General features: G+C 34.9%; 1 protein-coding gene and 1 long non-coding RNA gene across 2 annotated transcripts; both read left to right on the top strand.

The window, feature by feature from the left end:
- Window positions 1–5,232: 5,232 nt before the first annotated feature.
- Window positions 5,233–7,290, top strand: LOC148160474 (uncharacterized). Its single transcript, XR_015765087.1, has 4 exons — window positions 5,233–5,277; window positions 5,654–5,671; window positions 5,855–5,888; window positions 7,145–7,290. It is a non-coding gene; the product is annotated as an uncharacterized LOC148160474 (long non-coding RNA).
- Window positions 7,291–8,441: 1,151 nt separating this feature from the next.
- LOC148160475 (interferon-induced protein 44-like) lies at window positions 8,442–9,690 on the top strand. The gene is made up of 4 exons (XM_088003857.1): window positions 8,442–8,528; window positions 8,882–9,050; window positions 9,336–9,436; window positions 9,508–9,690. The coding sequence occupies exons 1-4, from the start codon at window positions 8,442–8,444 to the stop codon at window positions 9,688–9,690; spliced, it is 540 nt and encodes a 179-aa protein (XP_087859983.1).

Raw genomic sequence — 9,690 nt, forward strand, 5'->3', positions numbered from 1 at the left:
TTCCATCCCCTTTCTGATGGATTTCTTTCAAAATAAAAGCCACTAGTGGCAAAAAAGTGAAGTTCATGCTATGTTAGGACAGGAGACAAGATGTTTCCATCCCTGAAATTATGATGCATAGAATCACATATCTAAGCCTAAACTATGTTACAGAGTAAAACACAACATGCTTTATCTGTGGCATTGTTCATTAAAATGGCACATTTCTAATGTATTAAAATTAAATAAGATCGGTTCACTTAATGATATTGTATTAGGGATTAGGTAATGCATTCAGCAAGTACTTTTACTTTTAATACTTAAGTATTTTGAAAGCCATTACTTTTTTACTTTTACTTAAGTACAACTGTTATTGTGGTAGTTTTACTTTTACTTGAGTACATTTTTGTCTGTGTATTTGTACTTTTACTTAAGTAAATTTTTTGAGTACTTTCTTCACCACTGGACCAAAGTAATCTTAATCGGTTTTGCTGTGTTTAGCTCCTCCATCTCCTCCACGTAAGTAGAACTTATTTATTCAGGTTTTTAAACAAAAAACGTGTTTTTTGTTACTTTATAAATTATCACGTTAACTGTTGGATTGCTTGACAATCTGTATATGATCCATCATGGCAAATAACAAAGAGAACAAAGAGAGAGGCCTTCAACTTTAAAACATTAGTGACATTTTACAGTTTAGTCTTTTTTTACATTATGTTATAGTTAGAACTTCAAAAACTTGCTCCTACAGCTCATCTGAGAAGAATTCATTTTATATACTTGTTTATATATATATATATATATATATATATATATATATATATATATATATATATATATATACAATATTGAGATACGATCTGAGAAACGTCTACAAGAGCAAATATTTAAAGAAACAGGTGAGTCATAGAAAAATGTTTTTTAAAAGAAACTGACTCAAAATAAATGTTTATTTTTTTTTTTATATAGATGGGTGACTTCAGCTCCAGTCTGGGGATCCCAATGAACTGCATCCTCCCAGTGAAGAACTACAGTCATGAAATTCAGCTGAATCCAGACGTCGACACTCTGATCCTGAGTGCTCTGAAAATGATGATTGACTTTGGAGACGACTACGCTGACAAACTGTGAAGCCACAGAACTGTTTGTAGGAATATGCATGAAAATCACAGCAGTAATAATATTACAATCTTAAATGTTATGGTTGCAGTAGATGTAAGTGAAAAAAATTATAAGAAACAGAAATAAAGCTTTGGAAATGTGGTGATCTGTGTTTCTGTGCATTTATTTCTTGGTTTTTTCTGTGTCCTGTTCCCCTGTGAGTCTCTGTGATGTCCTGTCCTCCCTGTTGATTGATCCCAGCTGTGTCTAGTTCCCTGATTACCCTCCCTGTGTATTTAAACCCTGTTATGTTGTCTTTGTCTCTTGTTGGGTCCTCGTCTAATGTACGTCTGTCTGTCTGTCACTGCACGTCTTGTTCCTCGGTGCTCCCTGTGTGGCTGACTTTACCTTGGATCTTTTCATTAAACATCTTCTAAATGTCTGCCTGGGCCTACAAGGGTCTCTCTCACCGCCAACAATACTAGCAAATCATGATAGGAAACATGAATCTGTGTGTTATTGATCCAAATATTGTTTTCTATGGGTTCTGGGTGGTTCAGTAGAGAAGGTCCACCATGTGCAGAGGCTGCAGCATCAATGAGAACGTCCTCAGTTTAATTCTTGATCTTTGTCCATTCACTGCATTTCTTCTGCTTTTCTCTTCTCAACTCATCCATTTTCCTGTCAAGCAACAAATGTGTTTCACTAAAATAAATTTCTCAATAATATTCTAATTTATTTAATTGATCTGTATGTAGAAAAGGGTTTGACACAAGAAGAATGTGTATTTGTTCTATAAAGACAATATATATATTGTGTACAATTATTTTTAACAAAAAAATCCTTTATATAGTCTGGAGTGTTTAGTAAGTAGATGTGTAGTTGTGTTAAAAAATAGTGAACAGCTTTGAAAAATAAGGTGTGGTTTATAAGAATAGAGCTTGAATAATCCTGGAAATTTATAGAAAATGTATCCGTTCTGAAATCATAATGAAAAATGTAGAATACAACATGCAGAAACACACAGAACAGCTCAAACACAGGCTGCAGGAACTCAGTGCTGATAATCAAAAGTACCAGTTAGAAGAAAACAATCTGCCTGTGGAACCAGTACTTTTTCATCAATATTAATGAATTATTGACATAAAAAATACACTTCCTTTAGTGATCTCATCCATCTTTTACATGAGGAATCAGGTTTATCAATATAATTTTCATTTTGGGCCACATGAAGATTATGAATGTCTTAAAGGGCCGGATGTGGTACAATGCTGTAAGTTTATTATTAGTTCTATTACAAAAGTATCCATTCTTACTTTTGTAATTTAGTCAAACTTTAAGTTAACACAAAAAACTGCAAACAAATATCCCAAACAGACATGTAATAATAATAATAATAATAATAATAATAATAATTTATAATTATATATTTTGCATAATATTTTTTAACTACACTCATATGTTGCTTTTGTTACAGGTGTGTGTTATATTTATGGGTTTTTGTGAAAAAAAAAAAAAAAATAGAAGAACATGATGGCAGGCAATAAATGAAAAAAGTTGCAGGGCGGCCTGTTCTGAATCATGAGGTGTTGCTGTTTTATTGCAACTTGTGATCTCATCCATTTTTTGTTTTCAAAGTTTTACCAGCTTTATGATTTCCCTGATTTCTGGGTCTAAATTTACTAAAAAACAATACAAGAAATAATACTGTATAACCATGATCCCAAAGTGGATGTAACCTGGATGTAATTTATTCTCATCAATATTGATGGTAGAAATTATATTTTAAAAACCATTTAAAAGATGGTAATAAATCTGTGTGCTAAAAAAGTCAACCCCCTCACACATAAATTGCATATGGTGTTTCAGATTTTGTTTTTATTTTCACTGTCAGTGGGTATAAAAAGGAGTTAAATTATATGAGGACTCACCTGCTTGATACGCACTTTGAAAAAACACGCCTCTGATTTCCAAACAGCTACTTAAAAATAATAGGAATACCTGTAATCATACTTTTTTAAATGTTGTGACATGGGTGTTGTACATCTTAGGTTACATGTTATGCACCATTCCATATATGCATTCTGTATATTTACATGAGGAATCAGGTTTATCAATATAATTTCCATTTTGGGCCACATGAAGATTATGAATGTCTTAAAGGGCCGGATGTGGTACAATGCTGTAAAACTACCCAGACAAACTGTTAAAATATTATAGCATTCTCTGCTTTCACCTACTTCTTAAAATTAAATTATAGTTAATTCTAACTATTTAATGTAATTTGGCACTATTAAAATAAAAACAGATTTTTTTACTGCTACAATAACATTTAAGCACACAACTCTTATCGATGTGGCCCCACATGAAGTCATGGTGGCCTGGATTTGGGGCCTTGAGTTTGACATTAGATGGTGGTAATAAGTCATGTTGATGTAGAGTTATGCCAAAGCAAACTAGTGAAATCAAAGCGATGTACTAAATGTATCATATAATCCAAGGGTTCTTCCTATAAATCACATGATCTATTAAAACTTAAAGTGAAACTAATATCCTTTGAATACCTTTGTACCTGGGCGTTGTTACCATTTCATCCCTTCTCCTTCCCTGAAGCACATCAACTTTTCAGGTAGGTTTAGCAGATAAAAGACCTGCCGTACAGCTGCCCAAACACATGAATTCATGTGTTTGGGCGATTTTAGACAATTTTGGGTTTGCGTTAGTAAAGTTCAGCAAACTGTCACACCTTGAGTTGATTAGTCGGGTTTTATTTTCTGTGTTTCTTAGTTCTTTTGTTCAGATCTGCTAAGTTTTTGTTTTACTTTGGTCCAGTCCTTTCTTACTATTCTGTTATTTCTTATTTTGATTAGATTAATCTTGTTTTGGCTTTACTGTAGTTCAGTCCTTCATAGTGTTTAATTCTTCTAGTTATTCTTAGTTACAGTAGTTTAATAATTTCTTGTGTCTATTATTCTTTATTGTTGATTTATTTTCTAGCTCCCTGAGCACCTTCCCTCTCTTTCTCTTCTCTCTCTCCCCCTCATATTTGCGATCAGTTTGCCAATTAGCCCAGTTCTTCTTGTTTCAGCAATCAACCTCCCAGTACTTAAGCTCCTCTCTATCAGTCACTCCTTGCTGGTTCCTCCAGTCATTTCCCTTTGCTTCCCAGTATTCTCCCAGTGTCCCCTGGCTGGATGTTCTTAGATTTATTTTATATTTCATAATTTCTTCATTAAATCATCAAATCCAATTGCTGCCTTCGTTTGGAACCAGCCACCTGGATACAGCAAAAATTCTTCAGCGTGAGAGTATGAAGGACTTTCTAAGAACTATCAGGTTAAAACTGGTCAATATTTCCACCATAACCTCACCTTGGGGATGGGTGAGTCTTGCTTCTCACCTCAAGACAGTTTTAGAACCAGAATTTTCACTCCTGTCATCTCTTGGATTGATGGACATATTTGAAGAGGTGGAGTTTAACAGACCCAATCCACCTCGACCACAACTCACCTCATTTCAGGATCATCCACCTCTACCACAATCCTCCACAGTTCAAGACCACTCCTCATTGGTATCAGCCCCCCACAGCTTTTCCAATTGGTCTGTCACCTCCACGCGTCCTCGTTATTTTTGTCACTATCTTCATGATTTCCAGCTTGCTCCACTTATCAGAACTTTAAAACCCACTATTTACACCAGTTTTTCAGCAGCAACTTCCTTGTCTCCAACATCACCTCTCACATAACCTTCAAGGCTGCTGCAGAACCAGCACCTGGCACGTCTCCTCACCGGCAGCCACTGTGGGCACCAAGCTCCTCGCCCGGCGTTGCTGTCCTGTTGGCATCAAGCTCCTCCAGCCTCTAGGCCACCAGACTCTGTGCTCCTTCATGATTTTCTGAACTCTAGTCTTGTTTTTGTCCTAGCCCTCCTTCTGAGGCCCTCTCTGCCCACTGCAGTTTGGCTTGTTTTTGTGTTTTGATTTCTTCATCAGTTTGGTATCCACCTTGAGGGGCGGTAATGACACAAAGAATTGTATCCATCCTGAAATCAAAAAGTATAAAACAATTATTTATTATTATTATTTGTAAAATAATAAAAACAAAACAATATGGAGAGAAAAAACTAACCATTCATTCTCACGCTTTCTCTCATAGCACATTTTTGTCCCAGTCATGGGGGGTTCTTCTTCTTCACCTGGTAAGTAACACACGGTTGTTTGATTAAGATGCAGGAAGTTATATGGTTTAAAGTTACTTTCATTTTTAAATGACTTAACATAATTAAATTAAACTATTGCTAAACCATTATAAATTGACATTATAGAATATAACTCTAAACTGATGTGACGAGTAATTGTCTAAAAGTATAGTAATGGATGCATGATTTGAATTTTAATTACAAAATTATCTTCAGGGCAAGTTTATTCAACTTTTGTTTTGTTATTTACAAACTCAGTTTCAGTTCAGAAACTATTTCTTCTGTGTATTTTCACTCACACAAAAATAGCTAATCTTATAATAGCAATAGTTTTGACCTAAGTAATCCTAATCTTAATCTGTTTTGCTGTTTTCAGCTCCTCCACCATCTCCACGTGAGTAGAACTGGAGTTACATCAAAACAAGTTTTTTGCTCCTTTACTAATTATCAAATGAACTTCTGGAACATTTTACTAATTTGACCCAAGTAATTTATCAAATACAAATTAAATACCAAATTTTACTTACTTTTTGCAAGACTAATTCTTTTAGACGTTGCTCTTTATCTTCTATTACAGTTTTAACAACTCCATGGAGAGAAATACCCTGGGGGTGAGTAGATTTGTTTCTGTACATCTGCATGTCACCAGTGTGTTTGTTGCTCTTTGCATCATCAGATAGTAAAACAACCAGTTTATAATCCTATCAGGTTTGCTTAGTGTTTTCTAACTTGTTTAGCCTTGCATATTTGAGTAAGTTATTATACGTTTATTTTCAGGTTTTGTCAAAGAAAACAGATAAAACAATGTAAAAGGAACAACAGCTGCACAGTATGTGTCTCTCAACTGTGGCAGAATTGCAGAAAGAGTTGATCAAAGTAGGTTTTTCTGTAAAGATACTTGGAAAAATCAAACAAACAAAACAAAAAACAAAAGCAATTTTATTTTCACTGACAATAGAAGGAAGGAATGAATTCAAAGCTACTGGACAGCAGAAAACTCCTCACAATACAAGGAATGATCAGAAACACACTTGTCTCCAATCAAGTCTGAGAATTTATGAACAAAATAATCCAAATTTACAAGTGAAATGTGTAAAAAAAAACTCTTCCTCTAACTACCAACATGTAATCTAGCTGCTGATGAAAAAGACAAAAGAATTATATAACAGGTGATGAATCAAATTAATGAATGATCCCTGATGAAATAAAATGTGGTGATGGATAGAGAGAGACATTCAGATATGAAAATTCAGATATTTAAGCATGAAGAATGACAAAGAACAATAATAGTCACAATATACAATCAACAACTCCTTAGTGAGAGGCATTAAACAAACATATAAAAAGGACAATTGTCTTATGTAACTGACCTCTTTCAGCTCTGAAACCTCTGCAGTGCCTTGGACATGGTGAGGGTTTCCCATGTCCCAACTTGGACCGTATGGAGACACACAGCTACTCTTTAAAAGTTGTCTAGGTTACACTTTGAAGGTTTGAAAAGTCCTTTCTCTGTCCAACAGAGTAGGACAGGACAGTAAATTATCCCACTTAAACACTTAAACATTAAAATGTATCAAATTCATGGATAAGATAATGTGTCATTTCAGAGATTTACTGATTTAAAACAGGATGCTCATATCAATCCTCAAATGCAGAACAATTCACTATTTTATTAAGGGATGTGTGTCGCATCTCATTGTGATGATTATCAGTGTTTGAAAAACATGGGAGGTGTTTTTTTTAACAAACAACTCCTACATGATTCTAACAAAGTGTAAATGAAGCCATAAAGGATCACAGGAGCAAAAAGTTTGTTCTGGCAGATACAATTATTTTAATTGTAACTTTTATTTTCACATTTTAACAGAAACAAACAGGAACTTCTGCAGTATGTGAAGAATTTTCAATCTCAAAATGAAGAAGTCAAACCCATCAGAGTTTTACTCTGTGGACCGATCGGTGCAGGAAAGTCCAGCTTCATCAACTCTGTCAACAACGTCCTGCAAGGGAGAATGACCAATATAGCTCTGTACAATCTATATGGTACAAGCTCTGACCAAAATTTCACCATGAAGGTGAATATATTGTTTTATTCAACATTCACATTTTCTAATAACATGACTTTTTACTCGTGTCACCTTGGTGTATCAACTCAGTCTCCACATGTCTGAGTGAAAATGTATCTGATTTATCTGGCAGACTGCATATATATTTCTGCTTTTATTTTTTATTATGTCAGTTTTGGTCCTCCTTAATTTACAGCTCTTCTCACAATTTAAAATATATTTTTTGCAGCGATGCAAGTAATTTGCCCTTTTCTGTCTAGCTCTTGGCGAAGGTGGAATCTTATGGCTGAACTCTCAAGGTCTCGCTCTTGATATTTCCACCTTTATCAGAGACTTTATTTGGGAGAACAGGCTGTGAGAGACATGGGCTAATCTGCAAGCACGTCATAGTTACAGACACACTCCCTGACCTCAACGCCTTTGCCAGCATGTCTTTGTTTTTGTCTTGCTTTATGTGCCATATCCTACCCAATGTTGTCTTTTCATCCTAGTTATCAGTTATTTATAAACTGAGGAGTACTCACTTTTAACCCAGAAAAGGAATTAGTCACTCTTTAGCTTATTTTTTTTAGAAACAGTGGAGTACTCACTATTTAGACCAATATTATACTTCTTAGATTAATTTTTAGATTATTATACAAAGAGACTCCTATTATTGCATTATTGAATTAGACCGAACATAGAATCCAGAAAAAAACTCTTCCAGAACAGGAACATTTAGTGTTTATTATTACTTAGAAACTGTGGAGTACTCATTACTTTTACAAACTTAGAGCATACATAGAAAGCCCAGAGAATAATGACTTATACTTCTCTAGCAACCCTGAACAGGAGCACCTCGTTTACATACTTTAGATCAACATTAGACTCTTTTTCTTCTTTTGCTCTTTCCCTTGGTTTGTTATTTTGTTTGTATTTTCTTTTAATTCCCGTAAAGCATGTTGTATTGCCTTGTTGCTGAAAATGTGCTATATAATAAAATTACCTTAGCTTACCTTACATAAAAACCTTTTAATCTTTTTTTTCTTTCAGTATCAAACCTATAAATTCAAGAAAGAAGGTAGAGGAAACTTTTATCCCTTTGTGTTCAATGACGTCATGGGTCTGGCAGATGGAGATGGAAGAGGAGTCAGAACAGACGACATCATACTGGCCTTGAAGGGACACATAAAGGATGGATACAGGGTATAAATATATCCTTTTACTTTTTACTTTTAAAATTAACTTCAATTGCAGCACCACATATCTCAATGGTAGAGCAGGCTCATCATCTTCAGAGGCCACATTCCTCAATGCATCTCTCTTGCTTCATTTCCTGCCCCAGGACATTTACTCCATGTCTTCCCCTGCTCTCTCTATGTTTCTTCCAGTCTAACTACTAATAATCAAAGGCATCAAGAGCAAAAAATTCCTTTAAGAAAGATCTTCATTAGGCACCTAGAAAGCTCAGATCCTAAATTTATCACAGTTGGCTTGCCTTATAAGGTATACACATTTAATACCAATTTGACTTAATACACATTATGTTTTTCCCACAGTTCAATCCTTCAGCTTCTCTTTCTGATGGTGATTCTGGCTACAACTCTTACCCGTCCATCAGTGACAGAGTTCATGTTCTGGTTTACATTTATGACAATAATGCATCATATTTGAGGCCGTCTATTTTACAGAAAATGAGAGAAATCAGAGAAGCAGCCCAGGAGCTGGGTAAGAAACAAACTGTACAATCAAATGATGTTTACAGCAGTGAGTAAATACTGTAAACACTTTACGTCGTCAATAATATTAATAGGTTGTATAATGCAATGTGTTGCAAAAATGAAATTAAGATTTATCCACAGGTTTTTTTTAAATTGTGTCATGAAATGTTTGCCACTTTTTATGATTTGCTCCTAACCATAATCTAAGAGTGTTCTTTGCTGTACTTGTTAAAATATATTTATTTCTGGTAACATAACATAACACATGCAAAGAAACTCTCTGTATCCACAGGAATCCCTCAGTTTGCTATTCTCACCCACATTGATACAGCCTGTGGGGAAACAGAAAAAAATCTGAAAAACGTCTACAGGAGCAAACATTTAAAGAAAAAGGTGAGTTATAGAAACATGAGAATCTCTCTCTCTGTATTAGGCTCTGCATAAACTTTTTTTTTTTTCAACAGATGCGTGATTTCAGCTCCAGTCTGGGGATCCCAAAGAACCACATCCTCCTAGTGAAGAACTACACCAGTGAAATTCAACTGGATCCAGACGTCGACGCTCTGATCCTGAACGCTCTGAGGCTGATGATTGACTTTGGAGGCAACTACGCTAAAAACAGTGTAAGTCTGCAGAACAGTGTGTGA

Source organism: Poecilia mexicana, unplaced genomic scaffold (genome assembly GCF_051168715.1).
Source record: "Poecilia mexicana isolate PSO_F unplaced genomic scaffold, ASM5116871v1 scaffold_2, whole genome shotgun sequence".
NCBI classification, from domain to species: Eukaryota; Metazoa; Chordata; class Actinopteri; order Cyprinodontiformes; family Poeciliidae; genus Poecilia; species Poecilia mexicana.

Excerpts from the sequence above, each read along its gene's own strand:
- LOC148160475 (XM_088003857.1), top strand. The coding sequence starts at position 8,442 with ATGGGTCTGGCAGATGGAGATGGAAGAGGAGTCAGAACAGACGACATC. Across the intron at positions 8,529-8,881 it reads ACATAAAGGATGGATACAGG|TTCAATCCTTCAGCTTCTCT; the intron begins GTATAAATATAT and ends TTTTTCCCACAG. Across the intron at positions 9,437-9,507 it reads GCAAACATTTAAAGAAAAAG|ATGCGTGATTTCAGCTCCAG; the intron begins GTGAGTTATAGA and ends TTTTTTCAACAG.